At 36.4% G+C, this 23,538-nt stretch overlaps 4 protein-coding genes across 5 annotated transcripts; 2 read left to right on the forward strand and 2 right to left on the reverse strand.

Moving 5' to 3' along the window:
• Positions 1–4,430: 4,430 nt before the first annotated feature.
• LOC131605987 (uncharacterized) lies at positions 4,431–6,251 on the reverse strand. Its single transcript, XM_058878275.1, has 4 exons — positions 6,099–6,251; positions 5,452–6,005; positions 5,194–5,331; positions 4,431–4,950 (listed from the first exon to the last, which is right to left on the reverse strand). The coding sequence occupies exons 1-4, from the start codon at positions 6,249–6,251 to the stop codon at positions 4,431–4,433; spliced, it is 1,365 nt and encodes a 454-aa protein (XP_058734258.1).
• An 18-nt stretch (positions 6,252–6,269) lies between these two features.
• LOC131605988 (uncharacterized) lies at positions 6,270–7,139 on the reverse strand. Its single transcript, XM_058878276.1, has one exon. The coding sequence runs from the start codon at positions 7,137–7,139 to the stop codon at positions 6,270–6,272; it is 870 nt and encodes a 289-aa protein (XP_058734259.1).
• A 3,413-nt stretch (positions 7,140–10,552) lies between these two features.
• Positions 10,553–17,332, forward strand: LOC131605990 (uncharacterized). The gene is made up of 3 exons (XM_058878277.1): positions 10,553–10,721; positions 16,079–16,735; positions 16,811–17,332. Exons 1-3 carry the CDS (start codon positions 10,553–10,555, stop codon positions 17,278–17,280), a joined length of 1,296 nt encoding a protein of 431 aa, XP_058734260.1. The 3' UTR covers positions 17,281–17,332.
• Positions 17,333–17,452: 120 nt separating this feature from the next.
• On the forward strand, positions 17,453–20,180 carry LOC131608171 (uncharacterized). 2 transcript variants are annotated; one of them, XM_058880099.1, is made up of 3 exons: positions 17,453–17,769; positions 19,415–19,924; positions 20,109–20,180. In XM_058880099.1, the coding sequence occupies exons 1-3, from the start codon at positions 17,455–17,457 to the stop codon at positions 20,121–20,123; spliced, it is 840 nt and encodes a 279-aa protein (XP_058736082.1). In that variant the 5' UTR covers positions 17,453–17,454; the 3' UTR covers positions 20,124–20,180. The 2 variants fall into 2 exon arrangements, with proteins under 2 accessions (XP_058736082.1, XP_058736081.1); XM_058880098.1 differs by having other exon boundaries at positions 19,415–20,007; positions 20,109–20,170.
• Positions 20,181–23,538: the final 3,358 nt, after the last annotated feature.

Raw genomic sequence — 23,538 nt, forward strand, 5'->3', positions numbered from 1 at the left:
CAGACCACGCGCGTGGTCTGGTTGGTTAAGTTTTTGAGTTGTGAGAGAGAGGGCGCGAGTTCAACACTCATGGGGGCCAAAACATTTTTTTATCACTATTTTTCTTTCAATTTTTTACACAACTTTAATTAATTCATTGATCAATCAAATTAACTCATTTTTACTTCATTTTTTACACACTTCTTATTTGATATACATATTTTGACAATATCAAAAAAAATCATAAAAAAGGATTTATTTAATATGCTTTTAATTAGGTTTAAAATGATACATTTTTAAGTGTTTTTAAATACTTTAAATATTGTTTTTTCATTTAATTTTTAACCTAATCACTTGTAAATATTTTTTGTGATCAAACCCTAATCATTTAGGTCTTAATTAAGCATTAAAACTTGTTTAACTTAATTAAGTTGACTTTTGTCAAAATTCAAATCGTTTTAAGACGAGTGATCGCGATTCTTTTTCAAAACGATAAACCACTTCTTTTTGATTAAATCCTTTTGACTAATCAATCAATTTTCAAAATGAGGTGGGGCCTCTCGAATATTAGAGAGTGTAAGTCCCATTTCTTTTCTTTTTGTACAGTTTTCAAAACAATAAAACTTCTTCAAAACAAAATCTTTTCAAAACAATTTTCAAATCATTTTCAAAACAACAAAACTTCAAAACTTTTCAAAAATATACCACGGGCCTCCATGTAGGTATAAGTCCCAAGCCCCTTTTGTACATACCCATTCCAGTACATGAAATTAGGTATTTCATTGTACACACACCCTTTTGTACATATCTCAATCAATGTGTTTTTTTTAAACTTTGAATAACAAACCAAAAATGAAGGCTTCTTTAAATCTTCCCAAAAATACCATGGGCCTCCATGTAGGTATAAGTCCCAAGCCCTTTGTAAATACCTGTTTACATAGCTTTGAATAAACTCAAGTGGACCTCTCCTCGAGAATGAGTCCCGAGCCCCCGTGTATACAAATGGATCATGCTTACAGGTATATTTCCTTCATAAACTCCATTATATACACACACTTTGTCATATATGTATAACTGTTCATATTTGTTCATGTACTTGTTCATGTTTGTTCGTACTTGTTCATACTTGTGATTGTGTTATATATACTTGTTCAACTTAGTACAACACTAGGTTCCCCATAGCCTCCTATTGAGCTTCGTGCAAAGAATCTCCCTAGTTTAGGTTAGGACATAGAGTATGGTTTCCCGGTGAAATCGCTCTAAGAGCTCAAACCAACTATACCATGCCTCCCCTTGGGCTTTGTACAAACGACTTGTCCCTCCCATAGCCTCCTCTTGGGCTTACAATGCAAGGACCCTGGATTGTCCCTCCCATAGCCTCCTCTTGGGCTTACAATGCAAGGACCCTCGGATAGCCTCCTCTTGGGCTTCGTACAAGGACCCACGGGCTTCTTATAAGCATCCCCAATATCCAAATCAAATACCCTAGGAGATTAGACATTTATCATCTCTATGATAGGAGTATCTCTTCTATATCATCACAAACAATCAATCAATCAAACTTTTTTGCCACAAGGTTGGCTAATCAATCAAACCGTTTTGCCACCATACTGGCTGATTAATCAAAGTTTTTGTCACAAGGCTGACTTCATTGAAACTTTTTCCACAAGGCTGGCTGATTAATCAAAACTTTTTGTCACAAGGCTGACTTCATTGAAAGTTTTTGCCACAAGGCTGGTTAAACAAACAAAAACATCTTTATCATTCTAAGCGCCATAAGTGGCATGGCCCAGGGCTTATAATGAAAAGATTTTCAAACAAAATCAAACAGATGTATGTGATGATATAGATTAGATACATCGAACATTTAGATGACATTTGTCTCTTTTCCTTTGCTTCCACTAGCATAAGTGGGAACTACGATTGCTCTGACTTTCTCAACATCCCTTTGAGAATACGTAGGCACAAGGTCGTATCCTTGGCGAGCAAAACAAAACAAAAAAAAACATTCAAACCTCAGCACCCGTAGACCCCGAGCTACAGATGCTCTGATTCCCTCTAAGGGATATGTATGCAGAGGATCGCGATGATCTTTGCGAGCATAATCAAACAAACACCTTAGGTCCCACCTATTTCACAAGAACCTCCACCATAACATAGAATGAAACAAACACAAAAAAAAAGCCTATAGAGAACTATAGATACGTTGGGTGCTAATACCTTCCCTTCGTATAACCAACCCTCTTACCCAAGATCTATCCCCCACTTTTTAGGTTATTGCAGCTTTTTTCCTTTTCCTACTTTGGAAACAATAAAAAGTTTGGTCGGTACAAAAGAAAAATCATTTTTTTGAGCACTTGAGCCCAAAGAAGGCATCAGGTGTCTCATCCCGAAAAAAGACAACGATTTTTCGCCCGCGACAGTACATCCCTTTCCCGTAACTATTTTATTACTTCGCCATGCCTTGTATGCCTTGTTCTTTTGTTTATTTTGCCATGATAATACTTTCTGTCGCCTTTCTTTATGAAACCCTAATTTGGGTACAAACCTCCGAGGTTTCTCTTATTTCTATTACTTTCATCTTTCAATTTCCTACGGCACTCTGATTCCTCAATACACAAATGAGGATACGTAGGCAGTCGGATTCGAATCCGATACGAGCGCAATAATAAAATAAAACACGCGTATTTTAAGGAAACAGTACGATGGATGCGAGGGGTGCTAGTACCTTCCCCTCGCATAATCGACACCCAAATCCATAATCTCTAGGTTTTATTCGTTTATTTTACCTTTTCTTTAGGGATAAAATAAATATTCGATGGCGACTCTGTCTATAGAAAATTTAAATCTTTATTTAATTTTCGAGGCACTTCAACCACGAAGAGACTTTATCTCACGATCTCCGATCCTTAAAGGCATCGTCTCCACCGTAAGATTATCTCGAACTTGAATATCATCCATCTCAATCACATGTGAAGGATCCGAAACATACTTCTGAAGTTGTGACACATGGAACACATCGTGCAAATTCGAAAGATTTGGCGGTAACGCCACTCTGTAAGCCACTTTTCCCACTTTACAAGTAATTTGGTAAGGACCAATAAAGCGAGGAGTTAGCTTCTTCGACTTCAAAGCTCGACCAACACCGGTTGTAGGAGTAACTTGCAAAAACACATGATCGCCCTCTTGAAATTCCAAGTCTTTTCTCATTTTATCATGATAACTCTTTTGCCGACTTTGAGAAGCTTTCATCTTCTCACGAATCATCTTCACCTTCTCAGTAGTTTCTCGAACAATGTCAGGTTCAAGTACTACACTCTCACCAGATTCATGCCAACACAACGGAGTCCTACATCTCCTACCATACAACGCTTCAAAAGGCGCCATTCCAATACTAGAGTGGTAACTGTTATTGTAAGTGAACTCTATCAATGGAAGATAAGTGTCCCCACGAACCTCCTTGCTCAAGAACATATGCTCTCAACAAATCCTCCAATGATTTAATAGTCCGCTCAGTCTGACCATCAGTCTGAGGATGATAAGCCGAACTCAACCTCAACTTAGAACCCAAAGCCTCTTACAAACCTTTCCAAAAATCAGAAGTAAACCTTGGATCTCTATCTGATACAATACATAGAGGAATGCCATGCAACTTCACAATCACATTCGTATAAATCTCCGCCAACCTTGACACGAGATAAGTAATGTTAATAGGAATAAAATGAGCCGACTTCGTAAGCCTATCAACAATCACCCAAATTGTATCATGTCCTCTTGGTGTATTCGCTAACCCCATCACGAATCCATATAAATGCTATCCCATTTCCATTCTGGAATCTCTAACGGTTGCATCAACCCTGCAGGTTTCTGATGCTCCACTTTAGACTTCTGACAAGTCAAACAAGCATAAACAAATTGAGCCACATCTCGTTTCATTCCAGGCCACCAAAATAAATTATTCAAGTCTTGATACATTTTAGTCGCTCCTGGATCAATACTCAGACTACTTCTATGACTTTCCTCTAAGATCATCCTCTTCAGATCTATATCATCGGGAATACAAATTCTACCTTGAAACCTCAATACACCCTGAGCATCCAACTTGAAATCTTCATTCTCAGTTTGTCCGACACTAACCAACACATCAACAAGTTTCACATCAAGCTTCTGAGCTTCTCTTATGCTATCAAGGAAATCATTATTGATCTTTAACATTCCCAAGATAACACTCTTTGGCGTCACTTCAATTACTAAGCTCATATCGCGGAATTGCTCAATCATCTCTAACTCTTTCACCATCAAAAGTGACATATGCAAAGTCTTTCCACTTAAAGAATCGACCACCACATTAGCTTTACCAGGATGGTAATTCAATCCAAAATCATAATACTTCAACAATTCAAGCCACCGCCTTTGCCTCATATTAAGCTCTTTCTGGTCGAACAAGTACTTTAAACTTTTATGGTCACTAAATACTTCAAATCTGAACCATAAAGATAATTCCTCCAAATCTTAAGCATAAAAACAACCGCCGCAAGCTTCAAATCGCGCATAGGATAATTCTTCTCATGAATCTTCAATTGACGAGAAGCATAAGCAACAACTTTGCCATTTTTCATAAGCACACCACCTAAGCCCATCTTAGAAGCATCACAATAAAAAACAAACGCTTCTTCAGGATTAGGTAAAATCAAGATCGGAGCCATTATCAACCTCTTCTTTAATTCTACGAAACTTTCCTCACACTTAACATCCCACACAAACGCAACTCCTTTACAAGTCAACTTTGTCAAAGGAAGTGCCAACCTAGAAAAACCTTCAATGAATCTTCTATAGTAACCAGCCAATCCTAAGAAGCTTCTAATCTCAGTAACCGACTTAGGAGTTTCCCACCTCAACACAGCATCAACTTTAGAAGGATCCAGAGCAATACCATCACCAGAAATGACATGCCCCAAAAAGCTCACTTCACTTAGCCAGAACTCACACTTTGACAACTTATCATAAAGCTTCTTCTCTTTCAGAACTTCTAACACAATACACAAATGTTCTATGTGTTCTTCTTCCGATTTAGAAAAAACCAGAATGTCATCAATGAAAACAAATACAAAGCGATCCAAGTAAGGATGGAAAATACGATTCATGTATTCCATGAATACTCCCGGTGCATTAGTAACACCGAAAGGCATCACCAAATACTCGTAATGTCCATACCTCGTTCTGAATGCGATTTTCTGAACATCTTCTTCTTTCACTCTTATTTGATGGTAACCCGATCTCAAATCAATCTTGCTAAACATGTGAGCGCCAACCAATCGGTCCATCAAATCATCAATTCTAGGAAGTGGATACCTATTTTTGATAGTCACTTTATTCAACTGACGATAATCAATGCAAAGTCTCATACTATTGTCTTTCTTCTTCACCAATAACACAGGAGCTCCCCACGGTGACACACTAGGTATGACAAACTTCTTCTCGAGCAAATCTTCCAATTGACTCTTCATTTCAGATAACTTGGATGCAGACATCCTGTACGGTGCCATAGAGATAGGTTTGGTACCAGGTACAAGGTCTATAGAAAATTCAACTTCTCTCTCTGGAGGTGTACTAGGAATCTCATCGGGGAATACTTCAAGAAAGTCGCACACCACCGGAAAGTTTGCAATCACAGCTTGACTCTCGATAGAAAGAGTCTCCATTAACAGGAAAACCGACACCTCATCCTTCATGAATTCATTCAGTTGCATCGTCGACACCAACATGGCTCGTTCTTCTTCTTCTAAAGAAGAAAACATCACTGTGTTGTTATAGCAATTGATATGGACATAGTTAGCTTTCAAACAGTCCATACCTAGAACCACGTCCATCCCGACAAGTGGTAAACAAACAAGATCCACAACAAAGTCTCTATCAAAGATTGATAAAGGACAACTTGCACACACAAAAGAAGTAGTAACCGTTCCCTTAGCCGGAAATTCTACCACCATATCTCTATTCAGAGACGACAAAGTGAGACCCAATCTCTTTACACAATCCGCAGCAATAAAACAATGAGTAGCACCAGTATCAATAATAGTAATAAGAGGAATGCTATTAATGAAACTAGTACCTCAAACAAGACCATCCTCGTTTGCCGTCGGAGCACCCGACAAAGCAAACGCCTTTCCCATTCCATGAGTCCTCTTAGGTTCCTTACATTGAGCACTAATGTGACCTCCTTTTCCACAGTTAAAACAAACCACATCCTTATGCTTACAATCACGAGTCATATGACCCGCTTCACCATATCAGAAACATCTCACCTCATCCTCTTTAGCTTTCACATCACTTCGACAAACATTACTTTTGTGGCCAGGTTTCCCACATTTGTAATAAACAATACTAGCATGAGCATCTCCCCCACTAGTTCTTCTCCCTTGAAACGCTTTATGTTTCCCTTTACCAGCTGGAACATCATAAGGTTTACCTCTGCTAGATGCCCTTTTGTTTCTCTTCTCAGACATAATCTTATAATGAGCATTTCTATCTTCTTCAAAGATCCTACAACTATCGACCAAATCCGCAAAGACACAGATCTTTTGATACCTCACAACTTTCTTAATGTCAGCACACAATCCATTTTCAAACTTTACACACTTAGAGAATTCCCCACCTGGCCCATCATAACGTGGATAGAATTTTGCCAACTTAATAAACCTCGCCGCATAATCAGTAATGGACAAGGTTCCTTGTTTTAGCTCAAGAAATTCCATCTCCCTCTTTCCCCTTGCATCCTCCGGGTAATACTTTCTCAAGAATTCCCTTTTGAAATCTTCCCACGTCACTTCCTCACCAGCAAGTTCCAACCTTTGACGGGTCTCAACCCACCAATCATCAGCTTCAACAATTAACTTATGAGTGCCATAGCGAAGCTTCTGCACAAGAGTGTAATCCATGACCCTGAATATCCTTTCTATCTCCTGAAACCAATCTTGAGCGCCTTCGAGATCAAACTTTCCTCGGAAAACAGGAGGATTCTCTCTTTGGAAAGTTTCCAAACTACGAGATCCAACATTCTCGTCAGCATTCGGCGGGTTTTGGAAAGCCTCAGCCATTGCCTGCATAGCAACAGTAGCAACAAGAGCCTCATTATTCCTACCAGCGTTCCTCCCCGCCATAACAACTTCTGATCACAACAAAACAAGGATTAGAATCAACAAATAACAATACTTGATTATTAGACAACAACAAACTCCACAACTTGGCCGGACAGACCGACCTGCTCTGATACCACTAATGTAACACCCCAATTCTACCCCTCGTAATTTAATAATAAAATCAGAGTTTCAAAATTTCATCCAAACATAAATTGAGGTATCACATATTCATGTTTCCATCACTTTGCATTATAATGCACATCATCAAAATCAAAAGTCGGATATACCGATCCATATCATATATCATCATATCAACATATGAATATTCACAGCACAGTGGATATGTTCACAAAAATATACATGCCATCATGTTATCATCATTACATAAAGTTATGACATAATAACATAGTACACATAAACTATCCTATCCAAAAATAATAACGTCGCCCACAACCCGAGTGTTACTACTATCAGAGCAGAGCGACATCAAAATAAAGAGACTCGAGCTAATCCTCGTCATCCTCGTGGATCACCTGCACGTTACCAATATAAAGGCAACGGCGAAACAAGTAAAGGGTGAGATACTCCAAAACATATAATTGAAGGCATGATAAAATATATATATATATAGTTTTGGAATCATAAATGATATAGGATAATAAGAATATGTCGATAAATATCTGATTCTCACATACTTTAAATCATAATCTAGTATACAAAATCAACACTTTAATTTCATCACATAATCACCATAATCATGTCAAAAATAATACATGAACTTCATCGCCATATACTCATATCGTCACTTTACCGTCATGTTATATTCATCGCTTACTCATCATAAAACCATCACATATATTCGCTTTATGTTCAACACCAAAAATCATCACAACATAAAGTATCATATAACATCGCAATTTATTATAAGTCATCAAATAAACTCAATTCCAAAAGACTCAAAGTAAACATAACCGACTCCATGAGATACGACTATGTTATGCATGTGGTACCAATTCGTCGCTTTGTCCATTAAGGAACATTGGCATAAAAGTCCATCGTCACCTTGGCATAAAAGCCCACGTCACCTTGGCATAAAAGCCCTCGTCGCATATGCAATGTATGTGACTCGACAACACAACATCACAAACACGACACAACAAACAACATCATCATCGCACATCAAAATTTGGCATAAAGCCTACGTCGCCATATTTATCCACATCAAGATAAACATATCATCGCATCGCATATCATCAAGTGTTCATTATGAATAAACCGTCGCAACATCATAACCAATCACATACAACATCATCAATTTAATCACTTAATTCCAAACATGGAAAAATAATCAAACATCAATAATCGTCGCAAAAGTCATTCACAATAATCGGTATCAATTATAATTATCAACATCACAATCGGATTGTCCATACGCGACTTAAACCAACTAAAACATAATTCGGTTCAACTTAACCGTCACACAACTTATTTCGGTTCGCGTCGTAAAAACTCGAAATCTTGAAAAACTAACCTCACCACGATGTTCTACACGTCAAAATTAGCTAGCACGTAAATTTTCGTTCAATTCGGAGAAACTTGCTCCGTCGCCAAAATTGCCGAAATTGCCGAAATTGGGAAATCGGAACATAATCGGGTTCCAAATTAAATCAGCTAACTTATGTCATATTTGTTTTTAATTAAATATAATCATATAACATGATATTTATGGAGATTGGCAAGAAACAGAAAGCATTACAGAAAATAGAAACAAGGCAAAATATAGAACTGGGAACAGAAAATGGAAACGGCAAAAATTAATGAGACGGACGCCCCACCAATGGAGGTGGGCGTCTCCCACCCTTTAAGAATGAGGAGAAGGGCGTCTCCACTCCAAGGCATGTGAGGAGATGGGCGTCTCCCCCCTCACTGTGCATATACATTTTCTGTTTCAATTTCTAACGCAGTTACTTAAGAACAGACAATTTTCCATTTTCACAAACAGACAGTTTCTAATTACTGCAATTCTTATAACTCAGTTTCTATACCAATAATTCATCCATAAATTCAAACCCTAACATCAAATTTCCCCCAAATCCAACATATATTCATCAAACCCTAACTATAAGCATTGGAAAATCAAACCCCTTACCTCAAATGTTTGAATGATTCTTGATGATTTCAACCAACCAAACCCTAGCTTCTTGCTCTTGCTCTTGTTCCTCTTCTTCCTTCCAAGACCTCTAGCTCTCTCTCACTCTCTCTAAGTGTGTTCTTTGTGTTATGACATATAACAAATGGTGTGGGTTTGTTTATGGTCTTGCAAGACATGGCCAAAATTACCAACAAGCCCTTCTTAAAAAATAATATCTCCACTAATTATCACTAAATAATATAATTAACCCAACTAATTAAAATAACTCCAAATAATAAAATATCGGTTCGAATAATATTTTACCGAACCGAACGGAATAAAAACCGGTCTCTCAAAATAAATACCGGACCAAATAAAATAATTACCGGTCTCTCAAAATAAATACCGGACCAAATAAAATAATTACCGGTCCCTCGAAAACGTAGCCGAATATATTAACGGGTATATCGGTTAATATAAAAATTCTCGTCGCAAAAATAAACATCAAACGGTAACTCAAAAATATTAATATAATATAATATTAAATAAAATGGGGCGTTACAGTCACGATCACTTCCAACGAATCAAAGACAATACAAAGACTGCACGACTTGTTAAAAAAAACGAAACAAAAAAATTTCTAACTTGAAAAAAACGCTAAGTCGAAGCTTGAAAAAATTGAATGAAAAATGACTTAGGAAAAAATGAAAAGGAAAAAAAAGGAATGAGAAGTAAGAACAAAGTCGTGTGGTCAAACACCACGACAATGCGAAGCCGTAAAGTGAGTGACTGCCATGATCGAAAGACTTTCGTGTTGGTCCATCAACCGTTTCAACTTCCTGTTGGAAGATGCAAATTCCTCTTGAGAGATGAATGCTCATATCAAGTCGACTGAACTTAGGACTGGAGAACATCATGAAGGGGGTGGGAACCAAAATATTTTGAGCCTAAACATCCATATTTCACCGTGAACCAAACCATGTTACAACCCTCAAAAGTCCTAACTGAAATAGGGCTTAGCTCGAAGGTATGCTACGACGAGATAGCGTTTCCTGACTCCCAAAAGATGTGTCACATGTCTATGTTTGTATCTTATGTACATTTTATCTTTCTTATAAAACAAAAAGATTTTCAAGCGTCGCACTCTAGCCAGTGAACTCGTTCACAACAGAGTTGTGACTTTATTTCATTCAGTGTTTTCAAACTTCAAGGCTTACATATTTTTTGCATTTTAATTGTCATTCTCATAATAAACATTTTTCTACATACAAAACAACTGCTTGACCTCAAAAGAGATTACACAATGAACATCAGTAAAGAGCTTAAGCTTGTCAAAGAAGAGAGACTTGATCACGACATTGAATTAGAAACCAATTGTTTCAAGAGAATCGATGAGATCAAAGGGCATGTTGCTAGAGACTCCGTTGAGCTTGGAGCAAGGTGTTCTCCCAATAATATTCCAACAAATCTAGGTAAGTCACGTCGATAAATATCTTCAAAGTTCCAGCCAACCTAGGGCAACCGAGTCAAGGTTCAATCTCTCAAAGTTCCAGCCAACCTGGGGCAACCGAGTCGAGGTTCGGTCTCTTAAAGTCCTACAAGTCTGGGGCAAGTTATCTATAACAACACAGATCTATCAAAGTCCTCTCGAAGCGAATTTCTTCAAAAGTCTTACAGACTGGGGAAAGACAGTATACAAGGGGCATTTCCCCCTCTGCTAGGATTGATCAGGTTAAGTCCAGTCACAAGCTAAATAACTTGTGAGTTATAAGGATCCTTGTTCTCAACAGATGTCAGGGATTCATGTTCATATGGTTGACATTCCTCAACAGATTTTCTCCAAATCATATTTCCTTGTTGCTACGATTTGCTAGCTTGCTTGACCTTGCATCATTCTTTCCGGTTACCATACCGATGCCAATAACCTTACTAATTGTTTATTTCCGGTTACCATACCGATGCCTGAAACGCTTGTCAATTAATCTTACAGAAGCCTATCATCTTCTCCCCTGCATTGTCAACAGAATAATCATCGTGATTGGATGAATATCCTTCTTCTCAGTAGATATTGCTTTCCGAGATTTGTCTTCACCAAAGACTCTTCATTACCCTCAGTGGTGTCACTTTGAGACTCCTGCCCAGGATTTCATATACCCCCGACAGTTTAATCTTATCTAATACTTCTGTGGCCTCAACGAAGTTGCTCTAAGATTTCTCGCCCCAGAGTCATCTTATTATCTAGTAGAATTCTCTTATTCCCAACAAGCCAAATTTGTCTTCCCCATTGAGAGGTTGACAAGTTATTTCTCCCTAGCAAGTTGGATGGAGGATATTCCCTAGCGGAGTACTGACTAAGGGGAACCCTAATCCCTAATAGAGGTCTTTTTTCGAGTTTCCTTGCCCATGTTTTCTCGTTTACATCCAGCAACGCTGCTTTGCGATGCCTGAACCCATGTTTTCTCAAACCCACGACGGGTTAATCTCATCCAAGATTTTTCTCTGACACCAAGAATTCATATATGGAAATTCTCCGTTCTCCCCCGACAGAGCATATTCTTGTTAAGGAAGTTCCCCACATAGTTCTTTCCTTATTTTCTCATCAGACTTATTCTCTCAAGACTTTCTATTTGAAGAGTTCTAATCTTCCCAACAATAGCATCTTAATAGAGGTTTCCGCCATCGAAGATTACCTCGTCCTCAACAAGAATTATGTCCATAAGGTCTCTCTTCTCTAGCGTAAGATCAACAAGTTGATTCTCTTCGAGCAAACATACACAAATTCTAATGCCTCGATGGAATTGCTTAATTGGCTCGCTTCAAAACCATATATTCCCCAGTGGGGTTCTTTCAAAACAATTCAATCTTGTCTTCTCCAAAGGATCTTGAAATTTATTTTTGCAGATTCCCTACGAAGTTTAGAATAGCAAGACAAACGTCTTGGGAATTCTATATGTTGGTGTTTTCCCTCGACGAAATCATGCATCATTACATAACATACATTTTCCCAGTAGTATTTCCAGCAATCATGGGGTATTACTAATCCAAACATACAATACATACGCATTACATACATCATTGCATAAAGCATTTTGTCCTTTTTCTGCGAAGCCACTAAAAAGCTTCAAATCATTGGTATTCTTGAGAAATGTCGCTAGTTTCCTGAGAAATGGAAAAGCACGTTCTATCTCCAGGGTCGTCCATATTTTTCCAAGACCAAAAGGAATAGCACGTCCTGCGCCAGGGTCGTCCATGTTTTTCCCAAATCAAAAGGATAAACACATCTCATCGCCAGGGTCGTCCATGATTGTCCGAGTCGAAGAATTTCCTGTTGCTAGGGTCGTTCATTCATTTCATCCGGTCTATACCAAAGATTAGTTTCCAAAGGGTCATCTACTACATCCGGTCCATACCGAAGAGTCGTCCCCAAAGGGTCGTATATTGCATCCGGTCCATACCGAAGATTCGTCCCCATGAGGTCGTCTCTCTGCCAGTCCATACTGAAGAGAGGTCCGAGCCAGAAGGGTCGTCGCACAAATTTCCGAAGAATGAAACAGAAAAGTACGTCCCGAAGCTGAAGGATTTTCTAAGTGCATCTTACCGGTGAGAAAAACCGAAGTTACGTCCCATCACCGTGGCTACCTGTGCACTTAACCAGTCCATACTGAAGAGAGGTCCGAGCCAGAAGGGTCGTCGCACAAATTTCTGAAGAACGAAATGGAAAAGTACGTCCTGATCCTGAAGGATTTTCTAAGTGCATCTTACCGGTGAGCAAAACCGAAGGTACGTCCCATCACCATGGCTACCTGTGCACTTTAATAGTCCATACTGAAGAGAGGTCCGAGCCAGAAGGGTCGTCGCACAAATTTCTAAAGAACGAAACTGAAAAGTATGTCCTGATCTTGAAGGATTTTCTAAATTCATCTTACCGGTGAGCGAAACCGAAGGTAAGTCCCATCATCATGGCTACCTGTGCACTTTTCCAGTCCATACTGAAGAGAGGTCCGAGCCAGAAAGATCGTCGCACAAATTTCCGAAGAACGAAACAGAAAAGTAGGTCCTGATCCTAAAGGATTTTCTAAGTGCATCTTACCGGTGAGCAAAACCTAAGAATGTCCCATCACCATGGCTACCTGTGCACTTTGCCAGTCCATACTGAAGAGAGGTCCGAGCCAGAAATGTCGTCACACAAATTTCCGAAGAACGAAACGGAAAAGTATGTCCTGAACCTAAAGGATTTTCTAAGTGCATCTTACCGGTGAGCGAAACCGAAGGTATGTTCCATCACCATGAATACCCATGCACTGTTCTAGTCCATACTGAAGAGCCGTCTGATAGGTCGTCTACAACATCCAGCCATGCTGAAGATTTATCCCGAATCTGGGTCGTCTATATTTCTTCTTAAAAACATCTACATTCTCAATCAACAATTCAGAAAACTCATATTTCAAAGCGCAAATTTTCGAGTTCACTCAATATTCAATCCTCTTCCACCATGAACATTCAGAAGCCGACGTGTCTTCTCACTTATCAGGTTCAAGAAGATTGAATAGGGGTAGCTAATTGTTACTCGGTGAACTGACTTTTTTTATTTATTTTAATTTGAAATGTTGCGGTGCAAGAGTCGCCACCGACTTTTCTTTTATCCAAAGGAAATGTGAGAAAAGAATAGGAAAAACCTTAGAGATTTTGAAAATTGGGTTTGGGGGGTAGATTATGCGAAGGGAAGGTGCAAGCACCCTTCGCATCCATGGTTATCCATGGGCTCTTAATTTCTTAGCTCTTTGATGTTTGTTTTGTTTGAAAAGTGGAGGAGTGTTTAGAAAAAGAGTTTGAGAAAAAGTAGGGTTAACTTTGTTTTTAATCCTTGTACGAATGTTACACAAAGTTTTACCTTTTGTTTGTTTGAATTTATTTTTAAAAGTGTGAGGTGCAAAAAGTATTTTAAAAGATGAGCAAGCGATTAAAAGTGACCTACCCTACTTTAGGTTTATTTCCTGCTATTTTCTATCCCTTTTGATTAATAAGACTAATTCACTATCGATTAATGAACAACCTAAGTGTTGGATATTATCGGGTCAATTCCGTTTTTTTATTTTAATTTTGAACGTCCCAATTATGAGGAAGTTGGGAGATCAATTAGGGACCTAGGACTTGACTCTGCTGCTTATTTCTTGATTGCGACTGAGAGGCATACCCTAAAGTTTGAGAGTGTGTGAAATGATTATTTTCATGCCTTTTTTTTTATCTTTTTGTTAGGTGAGCTATATTCATTTTTAATCTTGCCATACAATCCTAATTAACATACATCTAAGCAGTTATGGTATGCAAAAAGTAAAGTGCAGGAATATAAAGGTCCTACGCTATTACATATAAAGGTGTCGCCCGTGCGACCTATACAAAATATCTAAGATGCAGAAAATAAATTACAATAAGACTTTGCAACCTATACAAGATTTCTAAAATTTAAATAACGCGCATAAAAAAATAAAATCGAGAAGAAATGAGATGAGATATGAATAATTAGAGATGGAGAAGATTTATTCTAGAACTAATTTAGGAAAATAATTAAATTTGGAATTGTCATGAAAATTTTGATTAAATTAAAACTAGAGTCTAAAGGTTAATTAATTAATTACATGATTAATTTATGAAAGAGAAATTTGAATTGAGCGACAACTCTAATTACTATGTCCAATTAGGTTTTATTTGAGAAAAATATTAATTTTGATCAAAACCTAAAAATCCAGTCTAAGTGAAAGTTTGGATTTAATTAATTAATTACAAAAAGGAAAAAATAAATAAATTAAAGAAATAAAATTGATTTTAATTTTTATGTGAAATTAGAATTAATATTGATTAGTTAGGGTTAGGGTTTTGATTATTTAGTTAAAGGTGAAATTATTATGAAAATATGAAGGAAATTTTGTAAAAAGATGAAAAAAAGCATAAAATGACAAGGCTGAGACTTGAACCCACACCCTTAGGCTATGTTTGGGAGATGGGTTTTGGAGGGGAAGGGAGGGGAAGGGGAGGTTTGTGGGATGATAAACCCTTGTTTGGGAGTTAAAAAAAAAAGAGAGAAAGGTTTTGGGGATTTTTTAAAACCCTCCAAAGTCCTCATTTGACCCAATTTTAGAGTTCCCCCATATTGGAGGGTTTTAGGGGATTTATGACTGAATTGACAAATTTACCCTCATAATTATTTCAAAATTCCAATTTCAGACATAACCCTAATCTCATGGATCAGAAACTAACGTCTCTCTCTCTGTGAAAACGTTGTCGTCGCCTCTCTCAACCTTCACGAATCCGGCGATTTCCGGCGATCTCCGGTGAGTTTTCTCTCTCTCTCTCGCTCGCGATTTCTCTCACTCACTCGCAATTTCTTCTCTCTCACTCGCGATTTCTCTCGCAGAACAACAATTTGTCGGCTCTCTGCGACAATCCCTCACGAAAACGGTCTCTGCGACAATCTCCGGCGGCGACCTTTCTCTCTCACTCTTACTTCTACCCATGTTCAGATTAGGAACAATTATGCTTTGCAAACCATAGTTTTATTGTCATTCTTCTTCTCACAATGAAGCTTTCTGGAAAAAAATGCTAATAAGAGGTAGCTAGCACTGGTTTTTTATGGAAACCATAGTTTTATTGTCATTTTCATAAACCATAGCTACTGATTTTGGTATTGGAGTATAAAATTATTTAAACATAATCACTTTTGTTTGATTGGATTTAGGTTTCAATTGTTAAATGGATCATCGAACAATTAATGCATTGAGCAGATGGAGAGAAAGACTACAAATGACTATTGTTCATGTTCTATGTCTTGTAGTTTATTACTGCATAATTAAAATTCGATCTCGAATTAGGATTGTTGATCGTAGTTTGACGCTAGAGAAAGAGAGAGTACGCGATAAGATAATGAATATAGTTGCAACTAGTGAAGGTCGGAAGATAATAAGAATGAGTCCTAAAGCCTTTTTGGACCTATGTTCTATATTACAACAAGAGGGCGGTCTTCGACAAACACAAAGGGTAACAGTAGAGGAACAAGTTGCTAAGACGCTATATATTCTAACTCACAATGTTAGAAATCGAGAGATTCAGTTTTGGTTTCGACGCTCTGGTGAGACTACTAGTCGTCATTTTCATCGTGTTCTTAGGTCGATAATTGAGATAGGACGTACATATCTCAAACAACCAGATGGTTCACGCATTCCTGCAGAAATTCTTGGAAACAATCGATTTTACCCTTATTTTAAAGATTGTATTGGGGCAATTGATTGTACTCATGTTCGTGTAAAAGTACCATTGGCTCAAGCTTCAAGATATCGTGGTAGGAAAGACTTTCCTACACAAAATGTGTTGGTCGCATGCTCATTTGATCTAAGGTTTACTTATGTTTTGCCTGGATGGGAGGGCACTGCTTCCGATTCTAGAATATTAAAAGATGCTCTACGGAGAACAAATGGTCTTAAAATACCTAGAGGTAGTTAATACTTATTGATTCTTTTTCATTTAAATTTTTTCCTAGAAATGTTAGTAATAAAAATTTTATTTATAGGTAAATTTTATATTCTTGATGCTGGATTCATGTTGAGAAAGGGGTTGATTACACCACTTAGATCAACACGTTATCACTTGAAAGAGTTCTCCATCACAAACCCCCCTAGAACACCTCAAGAGTTATTCAACCTTCGTCATTCATCGTTGCGCAATGTTGTTGAAAGGGCTTTTGGGGTTGTGAAGAAAAGATTTCGAATCATCTCAAGTGGTGCTGAAGCGACTTATGGAGTCGACACTCAAAATTATATTATTCTTGCATGTTGCATCTTGCATAACTATTTGATGGGAGTAGATCCCGACGAAGACTTGATTGCTGAGGTAGATGAAGAAATTGGCAATCAAAGTGCTCCTCAAGCCAATCATGGACATTTAGAAGTAGACGAGGATGAACAAAACACGCATTTAGGGCAAATTTTTAGAAATTCTATGATTAATGCAATGTGGAACGATTACATAACACACGATTAGAGAAAATTTGTAGAAATTCTATGATTAGTGCAATGTGAAACATTACATAGTTGGTGGTTATTATGATGTATTTTGTCCGATTTGAATTTATTTCATTAGTAATGAATTCCTTTATATATCATCATTATTTCTCTATCATGTTTATTTTTCTGCAATTGTAATATATCAGGAATCATGTCAACCTCTGAAAGAGAGATATGGACAACGGATATGGACAATGCTCTTATTGATGCCTTTGTGCATCAAGTAAATGAGGGAAACAAAGTCAACGGAACCTATACATCAAAAGCGTATAACAACATTACAAAGGAGATGAGTGAAAAGTTTCAAAGGCCTTTTCAAAAGGAGAAGGTGAAAGGTAGATGGAAATTAGTGAAAAGAAATTTTCATAAATGTTATGACATTTTCAAGAACTTGAGTGGATTTGCTTGGGATTCAAACACACATCGTTGGATTGCTGAACCTGAAGTTTGGAAAACACTAATTGAGGTATGTTTTGCTTGTTAATCATGCCACATGGATTCTAAGCAATAATTATAATGAAGTATGTCATTTTGATTCTGAATTAATTTGTGTTATGTCATCAATTAATTGTTAAACTTTATGTGGGCTAATGGTGTAAGTTAGTTTCAAATTGGGATGTAAATTAGTTAGTTAGATTGGTTCAAAAATAAAATGTTAGCTACTGTTAGTAGCTAGTGTAGTTAGAAATGCAGGGCTGGTTTGACAGTTAATTAATTTTGATTGTATAGTATGGCTGTAACGGGGTTAATTAGGTTAGACAGATTAACCTTGAGCATGATTGTACTCTGAACTGGATATAGCTTGTGACTGTTTTGTAATATGTTTATTGAAAGTGTTATTTGTTTGTGTGATTCACTTTTAGCTGCACTGTAAGACAAGGATTTCCTGAAACTGAAGTTCCAAAAGAAATTACTGAATTAGTGAAAGATAGATATACACATGACCTGTTAAAACATTTCTTTCTTACTTCTGCTATTGTAACTTTTTACTTTAGTGAAACAATTATTCAAAATTGATAGAAGTAAGAAATCATGATTAATTTATCATTTTCCATCCTAGTAAAGAAGCATATGGTAGAAGTATGATTTCAAACTAGTGACTGATTCTAAAAATTCATAACCAATCCCAATATAGTAAAGAAGCATTGTATTGATGCTTCACTGGATTAGTAGTAAGAAATCATGATTAATTTATCATTTTACATCCTAGATTCATAGTATATAAGCATATGGAGAAACCTGTGATTGAGATATTGTTAAGTGTCAACTGTCAATACAAAGCTTGTTCGTTATATTGGGGTTGATTATGATATCTTAGAATCACTGTCACTGGTTTGTTGGCGGATTAGATTTGTTTTGGAAATGGCTGTTGTGTTTGATTTGTAGAGCCATGTCCATGACATAATTGAGAAACTATCCGATAAGTATTTTCATTGGTTATACTTTGGGATTGTAAAATGCAGGTAAAGAAATGCAAGGATGGTTTGTGTTGCCTGTCTTGTAAACCATCCTTATATATATGAATTATATTTGTTTTTGGGACAGGGACCAATACTAGTTGAAAATTAGGACCAGCAGTGAATATGATGATGGAATTGGCGAAAAAGAGGTGAATATGATGATGGAATTACTATCCTGATAGATTAAACTTAAAGCTAGATTCTATCATTTTTACACAAGATAGACTTAAACCACTATCACTGCTTTGGAGAGAACTTTATATCTATGATTGTTTCTTGTTACAAGTTACAAGGTTCACTATTTAGACCTAACTTGTGATCAAGGATAATTATGCTTTGCAAACACTGATTACTCTGTTGTTCACTCCTATGTGTGTAATTCTTGTGTTTTTTTTTATTTGTGAGTTTATATCATGTCTTTAAGTATTCTGTTTTCTCCATGCATAGTTAAATTGGTGGTTGTAAGTTTGGTTTGTAGTTCTCTTTCTACTATTTTTCTGTTGTGTTTCTGATTTTCAATTGATGTGCATTTCTCCAATTGTTTACTTTCATAACATTGATGTTTATTTCTTATTTGTAACTGGGAAAGGCATTGGAAGATGAGTTGTATGTGATTTGTGGGTGCATGACTAGATGATTGGTTTTATGTAGGCAAAACCAGAAGCTGCACAATGGATGACAAAACCGGTTCCTAATTATGACAAGTTGTCCATTGCTTGTGGAGATGATAGGGCCACTGGAGAAAAAGTTATGAATGATGAAGATATTCGACAAAATCATCCACTCAATCGTGAGTCAGAGTCCATTGAAACTAGTGAGCAAGCGACATTAGAGACTTTGCAAGAGGGAGGCAATGATCAAGATGTTACTTCTCCTGAGGTGCAAATTCCACAAGAACCTAAAGCTAAAAGATCTAAAAAGGCTCAAGATGAAGCTGAAATTGAAGGGATAAAATCTGCTCTTTTGACCATAGCGGGTGCTTTTAGAGAGAGTACTGCATCTCATGATAAATATTTTAAAGAAAGTGTTGCTGCTTATGAGAGAGCTAACATCAAACTTCCAATTTCAGAAGCAGATGTTTGGAAACTTTTACAGGAAATGCAAGTGGAGAGACATATGCTCACTCCAGCATATACTTATCTTCTTGAATACCCTGAAAAGGTTAGAGCTTTACTTGGACTTCCCAAAGATATGCAAAAGAATTATTTAGTTGAACTTATGTTTGGTCAAGGTCGTCCATCAAGGTAATTTACCTATTGTTTTGAACATTTTTCCATATACTTACTAATTCTACTAAAAGCATATATGCTGATGATATGTTGTTATTTTGTTTTGAATATTGTAGGAATTTGTGAGATGATGAAAAAGAGAAGTTTGAATATTGAAGTAATTTGTGGATGATGGAAGAAAGAAGTCGATATTATGTGATTGTTGCATAAGTTGTACTCGAATACATTATCTTGAATTGTAACTAATTTCGATATATGTGGTACTTATGAAAATTGTAAAAACTCGAATCTACATTGTGATTGTCAATTAAATTGATTTTAAGAAAATTTTAGTACATTTATTTATTTATTTTGGACTTCAAGAATAAAATAAGAAATATCGTCAATATTTTTATATTGAGAAGTTTATCAATTTTTTGTTGTATTTTTAAATTAATAATGAAATAAAAATATTATAGTTTTTTTTAAATATTATAATTTATTATTATATCAAGTTTTTTCATATTTAAATGTATTTTAATTTTAATTTCATTTATTATATATGGTTTTTAATTTTATCTAAAAAAAATTACCACTTTTTTGTATTTTTCAAATTAATAATGAAATAAAAAATAACACATTTTAAAAAAAAATGAATTTTAATTTATTATTATTTTATCAAGTTTTTTCGAATTACATGTAGTTTAACTTTAAATTTTTTATTAGATATAGTTTCTAATCTTATTAGAAAAATTTATCATTTTTTGAATTTTTTAAATTAATAATAAAATAAATAATTTTATAATTAAAAAAATTAATTTATTATCATTTTATAAAAAAAAATCACATTTATATTTATTTTAAATAATTTTATTAGATAAGAACTATAAAGTAGAGAATACAAATTAAGAATTTAAAAAAAAGGATAAAAAGGTAATAATACAATAAAAGCCCTTCATTGTCTTTTGATTCTATTTTTTAAACTCCCAAACAAGGGAAGGGGTTTCCCTTCTTTCTCCTCCCCTCCCTTTCCTTTCCCTTCCCTCCAAAGCCTTCCCCTCCCCTTCTCATTATTAGGGAATAACACATAATGAGATAGTTATAAGTTAGTTATTTAAAAAACTAACTTGTTCCGCAAGTTTTTCACTTTTAGATAGTTAGTTAGCCAAACTTTCCTTTAATTGGCCTTTAGTTTACTATTAGTAATAAGTTATATGGAGGCTTTGATTATATGTTTACACCTCTAGGATGTAGAGTATGGACCTTCATTCATCTTTAAATATCTATTGACATCATCTTTTACAATCAATGAAGTTGTGTTGCTTTGTTCTTATTAATAAAATTACATATGTTACTAAAATGGCGAGTGCATGGTGGTTTTAAATATTCCCAACCATTTCCCCACCTTGAGATTTATATATCATTAACCTGCACCCGCACTCGACTAAAGTTGTGCTTTTACATCAAAGGTAAACGATTTTGGTTGGAGTCATACAAATTCAAATTTTACTATAACATTCAATATGAAGTGATTTTCACATGGACAAATCTTCCGCAAGGGTCTTCACAAATCTAGAGAGTCATACGATGCTTTCATAATTTGCAAGGAGTAAGCCACTTTAAAATTTACAGGGATGAAACCCCTACGAAAACAATCTTGTTAACTCATACATTTTTCAGTTGAATTAAAAACTCATCAATATACTACATTGATTTTTGCAATGAACACACTCCTATAAAACAACAATATTTAAAAAAAATTATTTTTTAAACTATTGTAAAGACTTAAAGGTTCGCATAATCGGTAACTTTAATTTCCCATTCAACATTTACACCACACGAAATGAAAAAATTCCAAAAAAAAAATAATCTTACACCCAACATTTGCAAGGAATGTACCTGTTGCACCCCAAAATTTGTCCTCTTTATTTGAGCTATAAGTTATTAATGACGTTTATTTCGTCATTCCAAAATTGAAGAAAAATAATAAAGAGTTTTCATGGGTTTAAGAAGAAAGGCGTGAAAAATGGTTTAAACCGTGGAAATACGGGAAAATTCGCAAGTCATATTTGGAAGGTGATATGAGCTAAGTTCCCGCGATGTCCTGACCGTTTCGACGATATCTACAACTTTCGTGTTCGGCTTGGAAGCCAATTCTTTGAGGAAGGTCGCCAGATTTGCAATTTACTTGAGGTTTCGTGGTGAAAAACAGTGTTGAATGTAGGGTTTCGGACCTCGGAAAATTCGTATCTCCTAATCCGCTAGCCGGATTCACTTGAAAATTTAACTGGAGCTCCGTACCATCATTACCAAGATTTCATATGTTCGGACCGAAGGCCAATTCTGCACGGAAAATTCCCAGAATTTTAAGGATCGTCGCGTTGTTCCGGTAAAAAGTGTGTTTTCGAGTATGTCGCGCCGAGTTCGAAAATTCATAACTCCTTCGATTTTTATCGTATGAAGTCCATTCCGGCGGTATTCTCTCGGAAATTTCGTTAGCTTCGTTTCTTCGTCACACATGCTTGTTCAGATTTTGAGCCGAAGGTAGGGTTTTATCGAGTTCTTTGAGCGGTACTCACAAAATTTTGCACAGTCGTATCAGATGAATCGGCATTTCTCGTCATTCAAACGGGCGTATTTTCTTCACCGCTTATTGGATTGAGGTGATTATCGCGGCGATGAGTCACAAATTTGGTCATCTTCATAGTGGCATTGGTTTCGTTCCGGAATTGAGAGCCGAACCGAGTTTCCTTAAAAACGAGCCACAATAAGACGCACCGAGGGTGATTTGGACAATTCGCGTTGACAATATATAAACATTTTGCTCTTCACAAATCAGGGGAGGACTCTCATAATTTCAATTCACCAAAAAAAAATTCATAAACACTTTCTCTCAATTCCCTCTCAATTCTCTTGAATCAAAACCACAAATTACATAAATCTTTCATCAATATTCATCAATTTTCTTCAAGAATCAAGATCAACATGGATTGAAGGTCAAGACTCCGAGTTCGAATTTCCTCCTTCCTCTCTACATCTCGCGCGCCTCTCTCCTCTCCCTCTTGGATTTTGCTTTCGCATTCGTGTCGAGTTCGTGTCGTGTTCGCGTTCGTGTCGCGTTCGTGTTCGTACTTCGGTTTAGATCTTCATCCGGTAAGCCTTTGAACCTTGAATTAAGTGCTTAATTGTTGATGTTAACATGATTAGAATGTTAGATCTAGTTGTTGATGATGTTTAATTGATGTTGATGATGATTAAATGTTAGATCCATTGAAACTTTGCTTGCAATTGCATATCGATACAAGTTTGGTGCACTATGTGTTTGTTATAATGCTTGCATGAACTTGTTGTTTGGTAGTTAATGATGATGAGTTGAAATCTATGTGAATTGATGCTTAATTGTGGTGGTTTGATGTTCATAATGCTGTGTGAATTGATGCCAATTCGTGCTTGATAGTATCTTTGATTGATGCATGAGTAGATTGCTTTTGAATGATGTAATTTGCTGTTTTTTGAACTTCTGACTTGAAGTAACCGGTTACCTCATTTCAAGTAACCGGTTACCTG

The sequence above is a fragment of the Vicia villosa genome, linkage group LG5 (assembly GCF_029867415.1).
Source record: "Vicia villosa cultivar HV-30 ecotype Madison, WI linkage group LG5, Vvil1.0, whole genome shotgun sequence".
Taxonomy (NCBI): domain Eukaryota; kingdom Viridiplantae; phylum Streptophyta; class Magnoliopsida; order Fabales; family Fabaceae; genus Vicia; species Vicia villosa.